At 50.5% G+C, this 22764-nt stretch overlaps 1 protein-coding gene and 1 non-coding gene across 4 annotated transcripts in view; one reads left to right on the forward strand and one right to left on the reverse strand.

Annotated features, from left to right (window-relative positions):
- The window catches only part of ARHGAP40 (Rho GTPase activating protein 40), a 39327-nt gene extending 29289 nt beyond the window's left edge, over nt 1-10038 (forward strand). For 2 of the 3 annotated variants that reach the window (XM_053574698.1, XM_053574699.1), the window contains exons 10-15: nt 2681-2763; nt 4592-4798; nt 6870-7043; nt 7696-7865; nt 8946-9001; nt 9901-10038. In XM_053574698.1, the coding sequence (XP_053430673.1) occupies nt 2681-2763; nt 4592-4798; nt 6870-7043; nt 7696-7865; nt 8946-9001; nt 9901-9992 (782 nt within the window). In that variant the 3' untranslated portion in view covers nt 9993-10038. The remainder of the gene's footprint in view (nt 1-2680; nt 2764-4591; nt 4799-6869; nt 7044-7695; nt 7866-8945; nt 9002-9900) is intronic. The other variant, XM_053574700.1, reaches the window with a different exon arrangement.
- A 12026-nt stretch (nt 10039-22064) lies between these two features.
- LOC128574334 (U6 spliceosomal RNA) lies at nt 22065-22172 on the reverse strand. Its single transcript, XR_008376709.1, has one exon. It is a non-coding gene; the product is annotated as a U6 spliceosomal RNA (small nuclear RNA).
- Between the last annotated feature and the right edge of the window lie 592 nt (nt 22173-22764).

Genomic DNA, 22764 nt, shown 5'->3' on the forward strand with positions numbered 1-22764 from the left:
AGCAACCTCAATCTCCCGGATTCAAGTGATCCTCCTGCCTTAGCTTCTGGAGTAGCTGGGACTATATGTGCCTGCCACCACACCTGGCTGATTTTTCTATTTTTTGTAGTAAGAGGATCTTGATGTTGCTCAGGCTGGTCTCAAATTCTGGTCCTCAAGTGGTGCTCCTGCTTCAGGCTCCCAAGGTGCTGGGATTCTAGGTGTGAGCATGGCGCCCACCCACTCTGTTTACATACTGCATGAACACGGTCCTGTCTGAACTTCCTCACAGTTCACAGCATGCAAACGCAGTCACTTCTACTTTTTTTTTTTTTTTTTTTCTGAGACACAGTCCCTGTCTCACCCTTGGTAGAGTGCTATGGTGTCGTAGCTCACAGCAACCTCAAACTTTTGGGCTTAAGCGATTCTCTTTCCTCAGCCTCCCAAGTAGCGGGGACTACAGGCGCCTGCCACAATGCCCAGTTATTCTTATTTTTTTTTTTTTTTTTTGTAGAGACAGAGTCTCACTGTACCGCCCTCGGGTAGAGTGCTGTGGCGTCACACGGCTCACAGCAACCTCTAACTCTTGGGCTTACGCGATTCTCTTGCCTCAGCCTCCCGAGTAGCTGGGACTACAGGCGCCCGCCACAACACCCGGCTATTTTTTTGTTGCAGTTTGGCCGGGGCTGGGTTTGAACCCACCACCCTCGGCATATGGGGCCGACGCCCTACTCACTGAGCCACAGGCGCCGCCCTATTTTTTTTTTTTTGTAGTTGTCAAAGCTAAATTGTTGTTCAGCAGGCCTGGGCTGGCTTCGAACCATACAGCCCCGGTGTATGTGGCTGGCACTCTAACTGCTGAGCTATGGACTCCAAACCATTTCTACTTTTCTTAAAAGAATAAAGCAACCTGCCTGAGTTCCCATTTGAGTCACTTGTGACCTTGAGGACTTCTCTCTCTCTGTTCTCTAAAAAGCTTCAGGGTTCAAGCAGTCTGATTTCTGCCCTCAAGCCAAGGGCCTTTGCTTCTCACAGCCTAGTGTACAAATGTAAAGCAGCTGGGTGAGGTGGTAGGCATTTGCAGTTCCAGCACTTCGAGAGGCTGAGATGCGAGGGTGGCTTGAGGCCGGTAGTTTAAAATCAATCTGAGCAACACAGCAAGACCCTTTCTCTAAAAGGATTTTTTTAATTAGCTGGGTGTGGTGGTGGGTGTCTGCAAGTCCCAGCTACTCAGGAGGCTGAAGTAGGAGGATCGCTTGAGCCCCAGAGTTCAAGGCAGCAGTGAGGTGTCAGGATGCCACTGCACTTCAGCCTGAGTGACAGAGTGAGACCTTTCTCAAAACCAAAAAAACAGTAAATCAGATGACATCCCCATACTGCTTCCCACCCTCCATGGCACTCTCGTAAGAAGCTATCACTCCTTACAGGGCCAGTTCCCAGCTCACACCCTGCCTGTCTCTGACCGTTCCCCTCCTGGCCCTCTTCTCCCCACATCATGCCAGGCTGGCCTGCTTTGATGTCTCTCCTCCCCTCCCTGGAACCTCTGCCTTGCACTGCTTTCTGACTAAACCCCATTCCCCACCCCCAGCGTGGCTGCTTCTTGCTGTTCAAATGTCAGCCCAGTGTCAGCACCCTGGGGACGCCTTCCCTGACCCTGCCTAGCCTATGTAATGATGTAATGAGGTTATTGCTCTGTTTTATTTTCCCCATAAGATGAATCAGTATCTGGAGATATTTAGTTGTTTCTTTGCTTGTTTATTGTCTGTCTCTCGCCTGAGACATAAGCTGCACAAATCTGTAATCTCATTTGCTTTCTTCCCTGCTATGTCCCGGGTCCCTGGACTGGAGCATGACACCTGATAGGTACTTGATAGATTTTGAACCCAGCCCTGGCCAAACTGCGACAAAAAAAATAGCTGGGTGTTGTGGTGGGCGCCTGTGGTCCCAGCTGCTCGGGAGGCTGAGGCAAGAGAATCACGTAAGCCCAAGAGCTGGAGGTTGCTGTGAGCTGTGGCACCATGGCACTCTACTGAGGGCAACAAAGTGAGACTCTGTCACTCTAATGAAAGAGAGAGAGAGAAAGAGAAGAAAAGGGAAGGAAAGGAAAGGGAAGAGAGTGAATGCCACAAGGAATCCTAGTGAGGACTAAGCCCTGAGTGCTCAGCCTCTTTGTCCCCCATGTGTTGATTCTGGTGATTCTCTAGGATCCAACTAGCCCTCAGCTGATAGGGCTGGTCTGGCTTGAATGAACTCTTTCTTTGAATTCTATAACTGTTATTCCTTTCTTCTCCCTGGAGATTCTGACTGAGGTATGAGACAGCTTTTCCTTTTAATCCTTTGCAACACAAAGGGTTTCATTAAACCTTTCGTCCAGGACAGTTGAGCTATCTGTCTGTCCTCCTAAGGGTGAGTTGCTGGCCCATTGCATTTTTGACCCTGGGCTGTGGCTCTCAGACTACATGTCCGGGCGTGTGTGTGCGCGCGCATGAACACGCCAGTGTGTTTACTTTTTATTCACAAAGTATAGGAGTGAGCCTCTGAGTTGACAGTACACCAGGAAACAGTTCCAGGCCTTATGACAAAAGGGTTCCTGGCCATCCCTGGGCTTTTCAGCTCTGGAATTCCCCCAAGAAGAGGCCAGACCGAGGGAGGGAGAATCCTTGAACCTCCCCTGGAGACTGAGGCCTCCCCCTTTCCACAGACATCCCCGACCTGAAGCAGCGTCTACAGGCTCTCCACCTGCTCATCCTCCTCCTCCCGGAGCCCAACAGAAATGCCTTGAAGGTAAAGTTACCCTGAGAGGCCTCCACTTTGTCATCTCAGCCCATAAACACAGTAATGTTTCCAAATGTGCTTGTTCATTCATTCATTCAACAGCTATGCCAGGTGCTGGGGACAGGGAGGATCCATGCAGACCTGCCTGGGACTTTTTTCTTAAAGAAAGCAGCTGAGTCCTGAAGGGGAATGATTCCAGCCAAAGTGGGCACTACAGAACATGGATTCTATATGATGCTAGCAGGTGTCACAGGGAAAAGGGCTCTGTGTCCCAATTAGATGGGTAAACAAGGGGTTAGTGAAACAAATGATAATTGTCCTGCAAGACTTCTCAGAGCCTTTGAAATGCCAGGGCTTTGTGAACCTCCAGGTGGAATTAGAGCGCTTTCCAAACTCAGTTGATCATGGGCCTCTTTTGTTGTGGAAAGCATTGCGTGGTACTGGTGTTCTGTGGGGAACCAGTTTGGGAAGCGAGCCCTTAAGGAATTCCCACTGTGTTATGTGCAAGAGGGTGCTCAGGGCTGAGGGCTGGGGAGCGGACATGGCAGGGCTGAGGGCTGGGGGACGTGGCTCAGCTCCCTGCAAACTCCTCAGATTCATGATGTGCCTCCAAGGTGAGCCTGTGAGGGGACCTGTGAGGAAACTCTCTGAGTTTCTGTTTCCTTTTTAGTAAATTGTGGAGGATGATAGCATCTTGTCTGATTGTTACGGAAACTATAAGAGCTCACACATGAAAAATCATGGAGTAGATGTGGCACTCCGCAGGGGCTCAGCGTGTGCCCTTCCTTCCTTCTTCCCTCCCACCTCCCTCCATCCCTTCTCCCACCTCCCATTCAGACTTCCATCATTTCTTCTTTCCTGTCTTTCTTTTTTTTTTTTTTTTGAGACAGAGTCTCACTATGTCGCCCTCAGTAGAGTGCTGTGGCGTCACAACTCACAGCAGCCTCCAGCTCTTGGGCTCAAGCAATTCTCATGCCTCAGCCTCCCAAGTTGCTGGGGCTCCAGGTGCCTGCCACAACACCCGGCTATTTTTTGTTGTTTTTGTTGCAGTTGTCATTTTTAGCTGGCCCCGGCCAGGTTCCATCCCACCAGCCTGGGTGTATGTGGCCGGTGCCCTAGTCACTAAGCTACGGGCACCACCCATTTCTTCTTCCTATCTATCCGTCTGTCTTCCTTTCTCCATCTGTCCTCACCTAGCCACCCATCCATGCATATTTCTTCTTTTCTTTCCTCTATCCCTTCCTCCCTCCTCCACATAATGGGTGTGTGGCCCTTGGCCCATTCTCCAAGCGAGTTTCCTTCTCTATACAACAGGAACAGTATAAAACTACCTTGTGGCGTTGTGAGGATGAAAGGAGTTGATAAATGCATGCAGGGTACCAATGGAAGGGCCAGGAGCAAAAGAACACTTAGTGAATGGCAGCTGTTCGCATCTGCCTCCGTCCTCTCAGCATCTCTGCCTCCCTCTTCTCTCCCTCGCATTCTGGGAAGATCCAAAATATCCAGAAAGAAGGAAGTGTCCTGGGCCTTCCTGGGAAAGATCCTCTTTCCAGACCTGTGGCCCTTTTCTACTTGGAAGATGAATTCTGACCCAGATTTCTCAATCTCTGAGGGAGCAGGGAAGGGAAAGAATCTGGGGCACATTTTGCAGAGCAGGGAAGTGAGATGCAGGTCACAGAGTGGGCTGCTAGCAAAGCGGAAGTGAACCCCTCCATCCTGCCCTCCCAGCCCCTGTTCCTTCCTAGTGCCCCCCACATCATGCATCAAGATGTTCTGGGGGAGGTGGGAGCCACAGGGCTGTGCTGGAATTCGAGGCAGGTTCCGTGCCCTTCCCTAGGCACTCCTGGAATTCCTCAGGAAGGTGGTGGCCCGGGAACAGCACAACAAGATGACTCTATGGAACGTTTCCTCAGTGATGGCCCCTAATCTCTTCCTGCACCAAGGGCGGCATCCCAAAATCCCCAAGGGTGAGGAGAAGCAGCTGGCAGAGGGGGCGGCCGAGGTGGTGCAGATGATGGTGCATTACCAGGACTTGCTGTGGACGGTGAGTGCCACTGGGCCACAGGGGCAGAGGGACGGGTGTCCCTCTAGGCAGCATGGGCAAGCCCTGGCCGTCCTCAGGGAGCAGCTGGCCTCGAGGATCATTGGCATCATCTTTCAAATCCCTCATGTGTCTCTTCCAGGACATTTTTTGAACTCTGTGCACAGGCCAGTGTTTCCTTTCTCCCTCACCTTAGTGTTACAGAAGGGGTGTCTACACTTTTTATCTCACTGCTGTATCACTCAGTCAGTCTGCTGCCATCTGGTCTACCTGAGCTCCCACAAAGAATTCCATAAAACCCCACTGTGAGGCTCAGGATCACAGGGCCCGCCTCAGAGTCGCTCCTGCCTCTGCCATCAGCGTTGCCCTGTGTAACAACAGCAAGCTGGGGGCAAGGGCAGGGTGAGAGGCCTCTGTGGCATCAGTCCACACACTGCTGAAAGCCGACATCAGCCTCCGCACTGTGGAGACTCCCACGAACACTGCTGAGCAGGCCACTTCCTCACGTGGAGATGTGTAGCCTCATCTCTCATCTGCCGGTTCATCCTTCCCTTTAGTCTCCCATCCACCCACTCTCCTACTCACCCACTAACTCATCCATTCATCTATCTACCTACCCATCCATCCACCCAGCCACCCACCCACTCACCCATCTATTTATCCATTCATCCACCCATCCATCCATCCCACTCACCCATCTATTTATCCATTCATCTATCCATCCACCCACCCACTCAGCCATCTATTTATCCATTCATCCACCCATCCACCCACCCACTCACCCATCTATTTATCCATTTATCCACCCACCCATCCATCCATCCATCCATCCCACTCACCCATCTATTTATCCATTCATCCACCCATCCATCCATCCATCCACTCACCCATCTATTTATCCATTCATCCACCCATCCACCCACCCACTCATCCATCTATTTATCCATTCATTCACCCACCCATCCATCCCTGTCACCCATCTATTTATTCATCCATCCATCCATCCACCCACCCACCTACCCACTTATTCATCCATCCACCCACCTTCCTTCTATCCCTCCCTTCATCCATAAAGTCACTAGGTTATAGATTTCTTATTCTGGAAACCAGTATATGAAGCTGGTTCCAGTTTCTGAAGCTGTACTCAGTTTCTCCCTAGCCCCACGCAACTGGTTCTCTGGTTGCGGGATGCTGGGCAAGGACGAGGTCACAGCCTCTGCCTCTCCCCCAGCAGCCCCTGCAAATGGAATCTTGTATTTCACACCTCTGAGTTTTGCTTCTGCAGTGTACTCTGCCTGGAAATCCCTCCCCTTTCTCTTGACAGGGCAGAAGCCTGGAGCCATTTCCTCACTCTCTGAGACAGGTCCTCTGAAGAAAGCCCTTGTTTCTCCCCCAGCACCCCATGGTCCCTTTCTGCTCTGTGCATAGCTCTCTGAGATAATGGCATACTCAGACACATTAGATTCCAATACATTTTTATTGGAGGGGATTTTTAAAATTCGAGAAACTTCTAAATGCCTTCTTGTTATAAAAGCTTCAGACGACATAGACGTAGATAAAGTGAAATGGGAGAACCCTCCCGCTCCTCCATATGTAGCACCTTAATCAGGTCACACCTGCAAAGCAGAGAAGACCTGGAATCTACCTGGTTCTGTCAGACTCTGGGACACATGCAGTTGTTAACCAGACCCGTGCAGTCTGGATTCTGCTGTGTCTGCTGAGTTAGGGTTGGACAGAGGACTGTGTTCATCTGGAGGTCTCTGTCGGGACCCCCCCCCCCAGTGTGCACCGTCTGGGGGTTCTCAAAGCAGGAGCCCATTTCTGGTGTGCTCTTGGGGACACGCCTGCCTGAGCAGGCCAGAGAGCAGCGGCCCCTCAGCAAAGGCGGGACTCTCCCGACTCCATGGAGGAGACTGCTGTCCACCAAGCCTCGGGGCGAAGTCCCTTTAGGGGCTCAGTGACCCCCTCCTTCCACCAAACTGTGCTTCAGTCCCAAGTTCAACAGACAGGTGTTTGCAAGCCCTGTGCGGGATGCTGGGCAAGGACGAGGCCACAGCCTCTGCCTCTCCCCCAGAGCCCCTGCGAAGACTTGCTTCTTTCTGGCCAGGTCGCCTCTTTCTTGGTAGCCCAGGTGCGAAAACTGAACGACAGCCGCAGCCGGCGCTCCCAGCTCTGCGATGGGGGCCTCAAGACTTGGCTGCGGAGGACACACGCAGACAGGGACAAGAGCGGGGGCGTTCCGGAGGCGGTGAGTGGTCCTGCCCTCGCGGATGGAGAAAGGGCGGGAGGCGCTTCCAGACTGCCGGGTACGACCGACTATGGCCACCAGGGGGCGCCCCGGTGCCGCGCAGCGAGCGAGGAGGCGGCGTCTCGGAAGGGAAGGGTCACCGATGGGCTGAGGAGAAGGAGGGACCCGTAGTGGCCCAGGTTCCTCTCCCGGGAGGTATCTCTCCAGCCCCATTTTTAGGTAGCCCCTTGAGTGCCTAGCTGAGGGTTGGGAAAGTGAGGGTCACTTTGTGGGGTGTAGGATGGTTGGAACTGGGAGGGTGGAGTAGCAGGGGAGGGCCTTCCAAGCTAATGAGTGTTCCTGGGGGAGAGTTCTGAACTTGAATCTTTACCAAGCTCAGACGGGAGAACTTGACCAAGTGTCGAGTCTGCACCTCGTGTAATACGTGAGGGTGGTGGGTCTTTATATAAACCTACCTGTGTGGGTGTGCCCTGCTATTGGGTGTGGGTACCAGTTCACGTTTGCAGGCACATTTCTATACCTGTGCGTGCGTATCCTGTGGTTATTTTATCCTGTGGCATTGGTGTAAGTGTGCACGTATGCAAGCCTATGCACATGTTCAAATTCCAGCCATGCACCTGGTGCCAGTGCATATGGGTCTTTCTCTCTGCAGACTCTCAAGGTGGCAAAGATCCAGGTGGCCTGGCTTACCAAGGACCCCCTGAAGGTGCCTCTGACACCTAGCACCAGAGTGGCCCACGTCCTGCTACAGTTCACAGAGTGCCTAGCCCCGGGTTCAAAGGGTCAAGAGAATGGAGAGGATGCAGACAGCCTCCTCCCATGGTGAGGGACCCCTGCGTCCTCCCCGGCCCCAGGCTGGGAGCAAGGGATGGGCACAGAGGGTGGACAGCACCTCAGAGCCCTGGGCCTGGTTTTTGCCTTTGGCCTTTCATTTCCTGGGATGGTCAGACAGCTTCTCCAGCCTTCGAGAGCTCCTTGGCTCCAAATAATAACCATAATGGCCACCACTTATTCATTCATGTTAGAGGGTGTCTCATGAATGCCTGTGTTGGCCGGGCACCACACCGATAGCCATGAGAAGAACAAGCAGAGGCCCTGGTCTCACACGCTCATGGCCCTGTAGAAGAGAGGGACACAGAGGAGTAGTCATGGAATAAGTATCAAGTTACAAACTGTTAGGTTTTATAAGGAATACAAGGAAGAATGTGAATGTAAAACAAGGTACCTGGTGTAGTCTGGGCAAAGAGTGAGGCTTCCAGGCACAGAGAACAGCACTGGCCAAGGTCCTGAGGCAGCAGGTACGAGCTGGGCAGAGAGCTGAAGGAGGCCCATGGGCTGATATATGCTGCTGCCGTTCCCAGGATGCAGCCTAAGCCCTCAGGAGCTTCCATCTTGGTGTTGGCACAGGTCCTTAGCAAGCATCTGTTCCACTTCCTCCTTGAACAGATGGGAAAACTGCCCTCCGAGAGGAGAAGGGGTATGCCTTGGGGCCACATGGCAAATGGGAGGCAGCTCCTAGAATTGAACTCAGGGTACCCATAATTATCATACAATAATTATATGACATTCATACATAATCATACAATACCCCTAATCCATCGCAACTCTGAATCTGCCCCTCACAGCAGGCTCTTGTCCCCATCTGTCACCCTTCATCCACTGCCCTTGCAACCTCCATTCTGATGCCTAGTAGGAGGGGACAGTGTGGTGGGTGCTGCCTGCCTGGCCCCTGGGTGCCGTACTCCTCCGCTGGCTCCAGCTCTCCCAGAAGGGCCCATAGGTCTCTTCTTTCACCTGGGGCCAAAAGTCATGAGGACTGCCCTTTCCAGGCCTGGGGGCCGTACACAAGCTGCTGACCTTGCTGCCCCCAGAAGACACCAACAGTTTTTCTCTGTCTTGCAGCTGCAGGTTCATGGAGTCAGCCAACATCCTCCTCTACGAAGTCGGAGGAAATATAAGTAAGTTTCCCTTGGGAAATGGGTACAGAGCCCAGGTCCCTGGGAGTTCTTTGACTTTGACGGCTCATTGGACTCCAGAGTCCTCCTCAAGATGACCCTTCTGCTCAGGCCTCTGTCTCTGGTAAAACCATGGAGCCCTGCCATGAGGTCGGGGGTCAGCCTATGCACACCTTTGAAATCCATTCTACAGTTTGGAGTTTTGCCTGGAGCTGTCCTCGGGCTTTTTATTTGGTGTGAAGGTGGTTGGTGCCACTAGTGAAATTAATGTCTCTGGGACACCTAGCTGAGGCAGACCTCATCGCAGGCCCATGGGCCACGGAGTCCTTAAGGAATTCTGCAAACACATGTCCAGCTCTGAGAGGTCCCTGGCTTTGTGAGATCTGAGGACGGGCAGCTGATGCATTCTCTGGAGTAGAGATCCTCAAACCTCAGCAGTCTGTCAGAATCACTTGGGGGCTGTTAAGACCTAGCCCTGAGTGGGGCTGGAGAATGTGCATTTCTAACAAGTTCCCCAGCAGTGCTGATGGCACTTTGAGAGCGCTGGCTTAGAAGCAGAGGCTCAGATAAGTAGCAGATGTGCTGAGGGAGTGAAGGAGCCAGGGAGATCCGCACCCAGCATGAGGCCTGATCCCCCAGGGGACTCTGGAGCATAAATGCATTGTTTCTTTTTGAGGCGAGGAGGCTGGTGTTTGGCACTCTATATTAGTCCCCGGCTGCAGGGTGCCTGGGGGAGGTGGGCATACCTTCCATCTTCCATCTGCAGAGGACGATTGTCCAGAACAGCCAAGGATCATGCACCCTGCGCAGGGGATGGTGCCTGGCCCAGAGAAGGGGTTTGGGAAGGGCAACAGCATCTTCTACAGCCAACCCTCCACCCCCTTCGCCCCTTCTTCCCATAGGTGAACATCGCCTGGACCCAGATGCCTACCTCTTAGATCTGTACCGTGCCAATCCCCATGGCGAGTGGGTTATTAAACAGAGCCTCACCTAAGCCCTGAGCCTCAAAGAAGTGGCCCTGGATGTGTCACCCTTGCTCCAGCATGGAAGGAAAGCTTTTGAAGGCAAAGGTCTGGGTCTTTCTCCAAAGCATCCTCCTCTGAAATACCTCTCAAATTTGGGAAAGGACTCAGCGCTGTCGTCCCCTTTGTAACCATTTGGACAATGCCCTCTCTTCCGTCCACTCCCCAGCCCTCAGAAAGGTCAGCTCTCATACCAGCCTTGCTGCGTAACACCACCACTTGGGGCACTTGGATCTTCATGGGGTTTTGTTTACAATTTTCAAACCCAAGGAGAATAAAAAAATGCAGCATCTCTATGAAGAGGCAGTTGGTTTTTTCCCCAGAAAAATTGCTTTGAAAGTGTCCCTACCACATATAGTTAGCAAAAGCACCAGAGATGAGGCCAGGAGAACTCTATGACCTTGGGCAAGCTCCTTGCCCTCTCTGAGTCCTTCAGAGATAAGGGGGTCAGGTTTCAGGGATGGGGAGCAAACGTTGTAATCATGGACACCCCTGAGAGAACTGGACAGAAGAGAAATTCCCTTCACACGCTCATGTTTTGAATGTTGGTTTGTACAATCTTGTGATTTTGTAATGTAATATTTAAATTGTTTAGATATTAAAGGCACAAAAAATTAAATGTTACTTTTACTTCGTTTAATTTTTTTCCCCCTAGTCCAGCATTCACTGGGTGTTGTCCTTCCAGGGAGTTGACAGGGAGTTTGGTGATGAGAGCATCTTGCTCTGACCATTGTGGTCTGGCCATGCCTTGAACCTGCAACCACCAGAGTTGCCAGGAAGAGAACTTGGCACAGAGAGGGACAGCAGCTGCTAAAGGGTAGGGGTACTGCAGGGACAGCCTCTCTGAGATCTTCCAGACCACCCCTCTCATCTCCTATGGCCCCAGATCTCTCCCCTGCCCTAGCTCTATCTCCTCAGGGTAGGGAAGTCTCTTTATTTGTTCATTCAACAATGAACTTACTGTGCATTTAATGTATGCAAAGAGATTTAGAAATTTAACTTTCACAATAATCCAGTGTCTTAGGGTTCTTCCAGAAGCAGAATGTGAGGCAAAGATGCAGGTGAAAGTAGTGAACCCAGAAAACACAAGAGAATTGGGATGTGAGAGAAAGAAGGGGAGGCAGCCCATAAAAGGCCTCGTTGTCAAGTAAGTCACCACTGTGGGCGACTGGAGCTCAAGTCTACTGGGTAACCCTGAGAACTACTGTGATAGATGCTCATCAGAGTGGTCCCCACCCAAGGAGCAAGGGAGCTGGGATGTTTATTCAATTCCTCTTGAGTCATGGGTTGAAGGATGCTCCTGAGGAGGGTGGGTGTTGGTTCCCTGGCACTTCCAGCCTGCCTGAGCACAGGCTTAGGGCTGCGGTAGCCATAGATAGTCCTTGAGTAAAGAGATACAGATGCTGTTGATTAGGAGTTGGCACTGTAAACTGAAATGACACTTGATAAAAAGGTGGGCATTCATAGCATCTGCTTCACGCTGGGAGGTGATGAGGATCACAGGGGTGGGTGTAACGATGGTGGTGATGAGGATGATGATGGTAATGATGGTGATGATGATAATTCTAGTGATGGTGGTGGTGGTGGTGATGGTGGTGCAAAGCCTCAAAGCTTTGATGCCTTTTAGCTGCTCTCCCTTCCTGCCTTCCTGTCTATCCTCCATGGAGCAGCTACTGTAGTCCTTTTTTTTTTGGTTTTGTGGTTTTCAGCCAGGGCTGGGCTTGAACCTGCCACCTCCGGCATATGGGACTGGCGCCCTACTCCTTTGAGCCACAGGCGCCGCCCTACTGTAGTCCTTTTAAAACAGAAATTCAATCCTGCTGAAAGCCCTGCTACTGAAAACCTTCCAGAGGGACCCCATTTAACAAATATCCTAACTCTCTACCCTGGCCTCTGAAGCCCTCATGTCACCACATCACTCACATGCCCCCTCGTTCTGCAAAGCCAACCACACAGGCCTTCTTCCAATTCCTCAGATGATCCCAAGTTCATCCCTTCTTTGAGCTTTTGCACTTGCTGTTCTCTCTGCCCAGAACGCTCTTCCCCCAGCTGCTTCCATGGCCAGATCCTTCTGCCTCAGGTCCCAGCTCAGAGGTCTCTGCCTTTGAGAGGCCTCCTGGGACCACCCCATCTGAAGTCCATCTCACGTTGCTTCCTCTCCCACTCTCTCTTTCATCATCTCAATCAATTTTATTGGTAGCATTTATCACTATCTGAAATGATCATGTTGAATTCCTTTTTTATCATCTGCCTTTCTGGCGAGGATGAAGCCCCAGGAAGGCAGAGACCATGTGGGGTTTTCTCACCTTTGTGGATGAGAAGGATGTGATGTGGATGTGATGGTACCAGTAGGTGCTCAGTAAAAACTGGTTGGGTGGATGAATGAATGTGTGAATGAATCTCTCTCTATCCCTTTGTTTGGTCCAGCAGCTGTTGCCCTCCCCTCCTGATTTAACTCTGATCTCCCTGATTTAAAACATAACAATGAGGAAATGCATCCAAGGTACCTGTACTATAGCGAGTGCTCAGCCAGCTCTCTGATTATTATTATTATTATTATTTACAAGAGCCAGGCAGCCTGAAAGCGTGACTGAGGATATTATTCCCCCACAGTTCTCAGCACCTGCACTGATCCCACGGCACGTCTCCCCTGCTCACTCATGGGGGGTGGATGACAGGACACGGCATGGTTGGAGGGAGAATCCTCTCCCACTGGCAGGAGGAGGGGCGGGTGCCTCTGGGGGAGCCAGGCGCCCAGGACGACTGTACCAACATTGCACGCAGAGTGGAGGATCCCACTTTAATCACATGTCAGTTTCCCCATTCATCTTCGGTGCTATCTGAGGGCTCATCTTCTCCCACCCTGTGGCATGATCGTGATTGATGATCCTGCACCAGCCGCACCAGTGGGTTAGCATAGCTCACAGCAGGCACCCAGCTCCTCCTGGCTTTCCAGTCTGGAGCCAGCATGGGCTGGGATCATGTTATTTTTAAGGAGCTCTGTTATGAACCAAATTGCATCCTCCCAAATTCATATGTTGAACCCCTAACCCCAAAGATGACCATCTCAGAGCCTTTAAGGAGGTAATTAAGATTAAATGAGGTTGTAAGGGTAGAGTCCTAATCCAGGGTGACTGGGGTCCTTATAAGGGGAGGAAGAAACCCCTAACTCTCTTTCTATGAGAGCACAGAGGACAGGCCATGAGAAGAGAACCCTCACCAGAAACAAAATTTTCTGGCACCTTGATCTTGGACTTCCAGCCTCCAGACTGAAAACATGATTTTTGTTGTTTTAGCTATCTAATCTGTGGCATTTGTTATAGGAGCTTCAAAAAACTAATATAAACTCCCTGCTGCCCCCAGCTTCTAAGAGGAAGGAGGATGGGATTTGTAAAGATGTCTTCAAATGAAGTATTGTCCTGGACAAGGGGCCTAAGCAGAGGTGGTGTCTCACTTGGCATTCAGATAAATGCTTTCTTGGACAGGGCAGTAGTTAGTTGTGGCTAGACTGGATTGGACAACAGGCCCTGGGCTCCAGCTCACCTCTGCAGCTGCGGCTAACTTGTCAGACCTCTGTACACTCCCACAGATTTGGTCTGCTATTTCTAAATCACCAAAGAGGATGGTGAACATGAAATGGAAAAGGGAACCTACAGTCAGGGAACAATTACATCAAGTGCCTTCTATGCGCTTGCATGCGCAGGGCTGAGCCAGAGTAATGAGGTCCCCAGCCCTTGTGGGGCTCACAAACTAGTGAGAGACACACTAACTGAGAAAGAATTCATATTGTGATAAAAAGTCTGCTGAGAAAATAAAACAGTGAGGACAGAGGGTGTGGCAATGTGGGCGAAGATATCTTTGGAGTGATCAGGGAAGGGTCTTGAATTGAATGCCCCCCCAGAAGCAGACCCTTGAGCCAAGAACCAGAGGTGTAAGTAACTTACTTGGGAGGTTACCCCAAGAGGTCCAGTGGAGGATGGGAAAAGGAGATGGGGAGGGGTGGATCCAAGGAAGGTGTGCTAATGGGCAGGTGACAGCTGTAGTGCTGGGGATCTCTGGGAACCATGGAGACTACACCTTTCACTCCCACATGTTCCAACCAAGGGGTAGGGAAAATAAGAGTATTATCCACTGACTCCCACCTGGGCAGTGTACCTCATGGTATTCCTAGCCTTCCCCCGAGCAGGCAGGCTGAATGAGCACCCTCCCATGCCAGAGAAAGACCCTGGGCAGACAGTCCCACATGCTGGCCATCGATAGAAAACCATCAGCATGGACAGGAACTAGGGGTGCAAGGCGATGTGGGTGGGGCAGATATGACCTCTCTTCAGAGGCAGCATTTGAACTGATACCAAAAATGGGAAGGGGCCAGCCAGGGGAAGACCTGGGAGAAGAGCTCTGAAGATGGGGATGGACAGAAAAATCTCAGCCTAAGCCCTTGTCGCTTTCATGGTGTGCCAGTCACAGAGCTTGTGAGGAGGCCTGGGCTAAGGGACTCATCTGGCCTCAGGGAGCATCGGGTTACCTACCCACTCCACCCCATCCATACTCCTCCTTTTGTACCCCTCCCAGGGAGGCAGTGATTGGCTGAGGAGAGAGTGGGTGGAGCCCTTGGGCCCACTCCCAGGAGGCATCCTGGAGTAGGTGGAGGGATGCTGCCCACCTGAGACAGATGAGAGGCAGAGCTCTGTAAACAAATTCTACAGCCATGACTGCCTTCACTGACCCAGGGCTGGAGGAGAAAGGGCCCAGCCCTCCCTGAGCATTCAGGGATGCTCCTGTGTCACACTGGCCATGCCTTCTTGTGGCTAGAAGTAGTCTGCCCCCAGCAGCCAGAGGCATCCCCAGGACGCAGGGAGCCCCAGTCTGACCTAGTGGAAGGAACACGGGTGGACAAAAGGCAGAAAGACAACCCTGGTGAGGCCAAGCAGAGTCTGTGGGCCCCAGAGAGAGGTGTCGTGACCGTGGCGGTCCAGGCAAGAGTGGACCTGGTCTTGGATGTTACCTTAGAACATTCCATGGGGCAGCCCTAGAGAGCTGTATCCCCTGGTTTGGGCGGTGTCTCAGTGTTGTCCCCAGAAGTAAGTCCTGAGAAAGGGACTCCAGGGGACATAATGTGTCTGGGAAGTGAAGGAAATAGCAGCAGCAGGTGGGGACAGGAGACAGGGAAGGGAAGGTGCCCATAAGCAGTGCACTTTTGAGCCAACGGGAGGCCATGCGGACGCTGATCAGGGTGGGGCATCTGGGGGCAGAGGAGGCTGACGTGCTGAGGAGCCACGTGCCCTTACTGCCTGAGGCTGTCTTAAGAGGGGTATTTCTCCTACAGGTCCAGCCGTGAGTACTGGGGGTAAGCCCAGGTCCTTGGAATGTGTGGAACATACTCAAGTTTACCAGCCTGAGGGATTTGGATGGGGAGGATGGTGTTACCTTACTTCTTCAGAAATTCAATTAGCCAGCATTCCAGGCTCAGTAGTTCCTGAGACTAACCCAGGGCGCCACTTCCCCCATTTGACCTTTGCTCCCTCAGCTCTTCTCCCAGCCCCCAGTTCCTCAACTCAAGCATCCCTCTGCTGCAAGGCACGGTGTCTTCAGGAGGCACCTTCCTGGGGGGTAGGGTCATGCCCACCCATGCCCTTTGTCACTGGCAGGGGCCATTCAAGCCTTACTCCCCACAAGCGCAACAAGGCCCTCCCAGCCACTCTACACCTACATCCTTTTTCCTCCTGCCCTTCCCCCACTTGCCCGATGTCTCCTGGACTTAACTGTCCATCCTGCCTCAGAGCCTTTTTGTTACTGGCCATCTCTTCTTAGAAAGCACTCCCGGGCGGTGCCTGTGGCTCAAAGGAGTAGGGCACCAGCCCCATATGCCAGAGGTGGCAGGTTCAAACCCAGCCCAGGCCAAAAACCACAAAAAAAAAAAAAAAAAAAAAAAAAGAAAGCACTCCCGCCTGGTTTCTGCCTGTTGGAAACTTTTAACATGTAATCAGCAAAAATTTCTGTTGAAAGCCAGGCACTGGGGACGGAACATCGAATCAACACAACACACCTTCCCTTTGGAGTTTATAGTCAAGTGAAAGAAGAAATAAGTCCTTGCACAGATTGCTATATGATTACAATTGTGGTATGTGTGATGCAGGAGGAGGCTGGGGAGTCATAAACACACAGGGCAGGGTACTGGACTGGTCTGGAGTTGAAGGTTCCGGGGAGAGTGCTAGTGATGCTGAGACAGGCATTCCAGGCTGAAGGTACCGTGTGTCCTAGTTCCTGAGAGGAGACTCTGAACGGCTGGGGTGGCCTGGCTTGGGAGGGCCTGCAAATGGATCCTAAGAGGTTTGGGAATCCTAGAGAGGTTGAAGTCCACTGAGCCACCCACTGGAGAATTCTGAGATGGCTCCAGGTTTGTCCTTAGCTATGTGCAGGCCCCAAATCCCCTTTCACGAGATTGCCCTGCTGGTCTGCCCCAGGCACTTCAAGGGGGTCTTATACATTCTTCAAGGCCTTATTGGAGTTCCTCTGTCTCTGAGAAGCTTTCTAAGCTGAAATCAGAAGAGAGTTCCTGCTGCCAAGTCCTTTGAAGCACTGGCTCTTTGGCATCTGAGGGCACCAGAAAGAGGGTGAACATCCTGAAGGCTGCCGCTAGGGGCAGGGCAGCCCAGCCTCTGGCCTGGGTAGGAGTGCTACCTGACTGTGGGCAGGCCCCTCATTTCCACCCTGTCCAAGGGAACATCATTCCTTCCTGCCCCTCACTCCTGGAAACCACAGGATATGTGCAATTAGACCTTTTAGGGACCCCCAAGAGACTAGACTTGATCCATAGACCTACTTGTGAGGGGAAGAGGTCCCTTTGTCTTGGTTTTTCCAAATATGGGGTGGTGGAAAGGAAAATAATTCCTAGCAAACTCATTTTGCTGTCCCCTGTCCTGGGGGTGGGGTAGAATGCGGCTGCCAAGAGGGTGGGAGATACTTTCTATTGAGAACGCCCCACCCCCACCCCAACCACTTTGCAGTTCTGGGGGACGGGAGTGGGGAGGAAAGAGGGGGCCACTGTCATTGTTCCTGAACACTGGCTGGCAGGAGGCCCAGGAAGGGGGCTCTCCACTAGGGAATCTGCAGCTGTCTGTCTTTAAGGTAAAATTACCGTAATTACTCCAATTACCAAATCCATCAAGAGCTTTGGGCCGAGGAGGCCTGGAAAACAATCGGGCCCTGATGCCTGTGAAGAGTGTGAGTCACAGGGTGGGAGCACAAAGTATACAGAGATGGAGGGGAGAGGGGGCAGCAGCTGATGTTAAACCAGGCTCTTAACTGGGGTGGGGATGGGGAAGTGCAGAGAGAGTGTGATTAGCCAAGACCCTGCTTTTCTCCCTTAGTGCGATTTTTCTTCTACAATGGAAAGAAAAACAATTCTAAAACTCTGCCTACCATCTCCTTTCACAGAACCACACCCCTATGACCACCTGACATAGACCCCCCTTTTGTCTGTTACGAGTGTTAAAAGTAAAAAGAGCCAAGAGCAATGGCTCAGGTCTCCTGGGTCCCACCCAGCTCTGGGCCAAGTGCTGTGTGGAGAAATTTTCAAGCTTCCTCCCTTTCAGCTCCATGGAGCAGTTGTGGTCTCATTCCACAGGTGTGGACATCCCACATTTCCTCTTGGCCTGGGTGCCCCAGGGACCGACCCCTGGTTCGCTTCTGTACTTCTCTTCCGGCTCTGCCTGGTGACCATGCTTGTATACACTCAAAGGACCCTTGGTGAAGAAGATGAAGTACAAGGCTGGCAGATGAGGTGGGTTACTAGGAAATTCCCCTTACAGAATACGTCCCCTCTTTTTATTTTTATTGGAATTTCTCAACATTGCCTGACAGTGGCAGGTAGTTAGACCCTCTTTGTCTGGTAATAGGGTGATAGAAAGGGATGGTTGGGGGTAATTTCCTTTTTCCTTTTTCTCTTTCGCAAATTTCCTGCAATGTTCTTAGCATTAAATAAAGTGCAAAAAGTTAGGCCAGGTGTGCTTGTTTGAGCTCAGGAGTTCAAGACCAGCCTGAGCAAGAGCAAGATCCCATCTCTAGTAAAAATAGAAAACTTAGCTGGGCATTGTGGTGGGCACCTGTAGTCCCAGCTACTTGGAAGGCTGAGGCAAGAGGATTGCTTGAGCCTAGGAGTTTGAGGTTGCTGTGGGCTAGGCTGACATCATGGCATTCTAGCCTGGGGCAACAGTGTGAGCCACTGTCTAAATAAATAAATAAACAAATAAATAAAATACAGGCTGGCCCCACTCAGGACTCGGAGGTGGTAATGGGCTGTTGACTTATTCTTCTGAGGATTCTGCTCCATCATTCATGCCACCACCAGAACAAGCCCCTAGTGTGGCTAAAGACCAGCTACTGACACAAAAAAATCATTGATTGCACACTGTGACTCCCTGAAATGAACCCTCTCTCGCCTGCTTCATAGCACTGGGCACCAATAAACTCAGTTTGTTTTCTTGCCTGGACGTCCATCCTGGCCACTCTGCTGGCCTGGCTTAGGGGTGCCACCCTCCACCCCACCTGCCTCTGTGTTATTTCTCCCCTCTTCCTTCTCAGCACGGGCACATCACCCAAATCTTGCAGGCTCTGTTCTTATCCTGTCTCCTCCGGGAAGCTTCTCCGGCCTCCCCAGGGGAGAGGACTGTCCCCTTCTGAGCTTTGAGAATACTTTCTTGGATCACGTCAAGTCTCCCTCCTACCACGTGGCCTTCACAGCCATATTTCATCTCTATGTCCAAACTCTGGGCTCAGTGAGGACAGGGCCATCTCACGCAGTTCATTGAGGTTTCCTCTACCTCCACAAGGCCAGAAATAAAGGAAAAATAAAAATCATATATTAAAAAAAACCCCAAAACTTCTCTACACTTGAAAAGCAGTAAAAACATTCAGATTCTTCATCTCAGTTAGCTGGATTTCTAGCCTAAGGAAACAATCCCTAATTGTGGAAAGGTGGTATAAGGAAACTAATCTTTTCAGCATTGTTTATTGTTGGCTGCACACTTTAACCTTGAGGGGAGATTCAGGATGTCATCCCTTTGTACTTTACCCCAAGAGGAGTTATATCCGCAGGCCCCTGAGCCCAGGGGAAAGAGACTCCCTTAGCTGAAGTAGACCTAGCCCAGAGTTGGGAGATAGGTCTGAGTTTCCACAGAGGATGCTGGGACCAAAGCCTCTGTGAATTTTCAACTTGACTTTGGCCTGGATTGTCCTCAGTGCCTATATCTCTGAGACGACCTTGCTTACAGGTGCTGGACAAAGATCTAGGACCTTGGGGGTCCAGGCCAAAGAGCTTCCAAACTCATCATGATTAATGTGATTAACATGAAAATTTGTGGAACAATTTAATGTCCAAACACAGGGAGATTAGGTAAATAGATGGAAGCCTCATGCAGGCTTTTAAAATAATGATTCAAAAGATTATTCTGAAATCTGGGAAATTATAATGTTTATTATAATGCTGTTTTCATAGTGAAAAGTTGAAAGCAACATAAATATCCCAAAATAGGAGAACTATCAAGAAAAGCATTGTTCTATATGTTAAAATTACGTATAGCCATTATATGATAAAACAAAAAGAAAGTAATAGTATAGAAAGATATTGAGAATATCTTTTTGAACATTTTATTATAAAAAATTCCAAACACCAGGAGTTTAAGGTTGCAGTGAGCTATGATCGTGTGACTATATTCCAGCCTGGGGGACAGAATGAGACCTTGTCTCTAAATAATGAAGCAAATTAATTAATTGATAATTTAAAAATACAATAAAGTTGCCTTTGTGTACATAAAAGCTTCCCATTCCACTGTGTGATTCAGCCTATTCCTTGCTTCCTTCCTTCACAGAGACCAGCAGGCACTGATGTTTGAGTCTTGGGGTTCCAGCTTAGGGCAGGGTAGTGCAATGGTGCCTTAGGGAGGAAGACTTATCAGGATTCCTCATGGAAGGAAACACAGAGTCTAGGGAGGGAAGGGAAGACCTGGACCATCACCCTGGCCTGTGCTGACCCCCAAGGGCTGAACTGCTGCCTCTAGAAGGCCTGGACTCGGGGAATGACCTTGAGCCATGAGCATTATAGGGCAGAATTCCTTGACATTTTCCTGTCAAAGTGCCCTTAAGGGATGAGGAAAGTGAAGGTGAAATTGGAGCAAACCTGAACCCAGTTCATTTGCTCATTCATTCATCCACACAAAAAAAAACAGTTCTCAGCGTCTTCTCTGTTCACAGTCCTGTGATGAGCCCTGAAGACAGCCATGAACTAGACAGAACCAGCTGACGCTTGGAGCTTCCAAGGCCACATAGTTCTTTTTTTTTTTTTTTCTTTTTGAGACAGAGCCTCAAGCTGTTGCCCTGGGTAGAGTGCTGTGGCATCACAGCTCACAGCAACCTCCAACTCTTGGGCTTAAGCAATTCTCTTGCCTCACCCTCCCAAGGAGCTGGGACTACATGCGCCTGCCACAATGCCCAGCTATTTTTTGGTTGTAGCTGTCATTGTTGTTGGGCAGGCCCAGGGTGGATTCGAACCCGCCAGCTCTGGGGTATGTGGCTCAGCGCCTTAGCCACTTGAGCTACAGGTGCTGAGCCACACATAGTTGTTCTTTCTTGCAATCTCATTATTTCATCTTCAACATTCTTGTGAACTTTTCATCCTATTTCATAATGAGCCACACTTGTTTTTTAATTTTAAAATAATGTTTTGAGCTGGGCATCGTGGCTCACACCTGTAATCCTAGCACTCTGGGAGGCTAAGGTGAGTGGATTGCCTGAGCTTACAAGTTCGAGACCATCCCCAAGCAGAGCAAGACCCTGTCTCTAGAAGAAACAGACAGGCGTTGTGGCAGGTGCCTGTAGTTCCTGCTACTTGGGAGGCTAATGCAAGAGGCTCTCTTGAGCCCAAGAATTTGAGGTTGCCGTGAGCTGTGACGCCACAGCACTCTACCAAGGGAGACAAAGTGAGACTCTTATCTCAATAAAAAAAATGACGTTTTGCACAACAAAGTAAATGCATTTAATGCACTATATTGTACACTTGGAAATGGTTAAGATGATAGGTTTTGTTATTTTAATCATGTCCAGAGTGCAGTTCACTGGTGACATTATGTCCATTCATGTTCTTGTCCAACCGTCATCACCATCCATCTCCAAAACTTTTTTGTCTTCCCAAACAGAAATTCTGTGCCCATTAAACCCTAACTCCCAACTGGGCCCCTGTAGTCCCAGTCACTTGGAAGGCTGAAGCAGGAAGATCACTTGACCTCAAAGGTGGGAGCATAGGAGTTAGAGTCCTTGCTTTTGGGTATAGGTCCAAAAGTGGAATTACTGAACTATATGACTGTTCTATGGTTAATTTTTTAAGTGACTACCATACTATTATACTATATTGTTTAGCACAAAAAGCCTGTATTAACTGTTGTTTTTTTTTTTTTTTTGAGATAGAGCCTCAAACTGTCCCCCTGGGTAGAGTGCCATGGCATCACAGCTCACAGCAACCTCCAACTCCTGGGCTCAAGAGAGTCTCCTGTCTCCATCTCCCAAGTAGCTGGGACAACAGGCACCCACCACTACGCCTGGCTATTTTTTAGTTGCAGCTGTCATTGTTGTTTGGCAGGTCCGGGCTGGATTCGAACCCACCAACTCAGTTGTATGTGGCTGGCACCTTAGCCGCTTGAGCCATGGGCCCTGAGCCTGTTACTTGCTTTTTGCTTGTTTGTTTTTGTTTCTGAGCGTCTCACTTTGTTGCCCTTGGTAGAGTGCTGTGGTGTCATAGCTCACAGCAACCTCAAACTCTTGGGCTCAAGAGATCCTCTTGCCTCAGCCTCCCAAGTAGCTGGGACTACACACCCACCACAGCACTCGGCTATTTTTGTTGTTATTGTTGTCATTGTCATTGTTGTTTAGCTGGCTTGAGCCGGGTTTGAACCTGCCACCCTCTGTGGCTGGCGCCATTACCACTGTGCTACGGGTGCCGAGCCAGCAGCTTCTAACTGTTACGCGTTATTCCTCTATACTTTTTAATTTTTTTAAATGTGGAATGCTTCATGAATTTGTCTGTTACCCATGCGCAGGAGCCATGCTGCTGCTTCTCTGTATCATTCCACTTTTAGTCCAAGTGCTGCCAAAACGAGCATCCTCCATATTCTTTGAATAAAGTGGACATTCCAAGAAGGGGCACCTGTGGCTGCTGGCACCCCCTGGTAGCTTCCAGGCTACTCACTCTCCTCTTTGAAAAGCATAGCTATTGTTCATTCAGTGTCCAAATATTGGCTGGGGATCTGCCTGTGACAGGACCTCCCCTAGATGATACGAAGATGAACAAAACTGGACACAACCAGCCCAGGAGCTACTGCCCAGAGGGCGGGCAGGTGTTAATCATGAGATCTCTACCTGTAGCACTAAAGGCCCAGGAGCCATTCTCAGATCGGCATCCCTGCAGCAGGGATGCTTCTTGGTGGCCTGACCCACACCTGTGTCTCTTCTCTTTCCTGAGCCTCGAGTTTCTCATCTGTGGAATGGGGGTGATCACTTTCCCCTCTCAACCTCATGGTGTGGCAGGATGAAGATTCTCTGGTCCTCTCACCCTGACTTCCTCCTGCCTCTGTGAGATCGGCAAAGGTAAATTATTAACGTCATGCCCATTTTGTCAACAAGTAAACCAAGGGTCAACGAGGCAAAGGCTGGTCCTATGCAAGCTCAGCTGAGTCCTCACCAGGATCTTCCACA

This window comes from Nycticebus coucang, chromosome 21, assembly GCF_027406575.1.
Source record: "Nycticebus coucang isolate mNycCou1 chromosome 21, mNycCou1.pri, whole genome shotgun sequence".
Classification (NCBI taxonomy): Eukaryota; Metazoa; Chordata; class Mammalia; order Primates; family Lorisidae; genus Nycticebus; species Nycticebus coucang.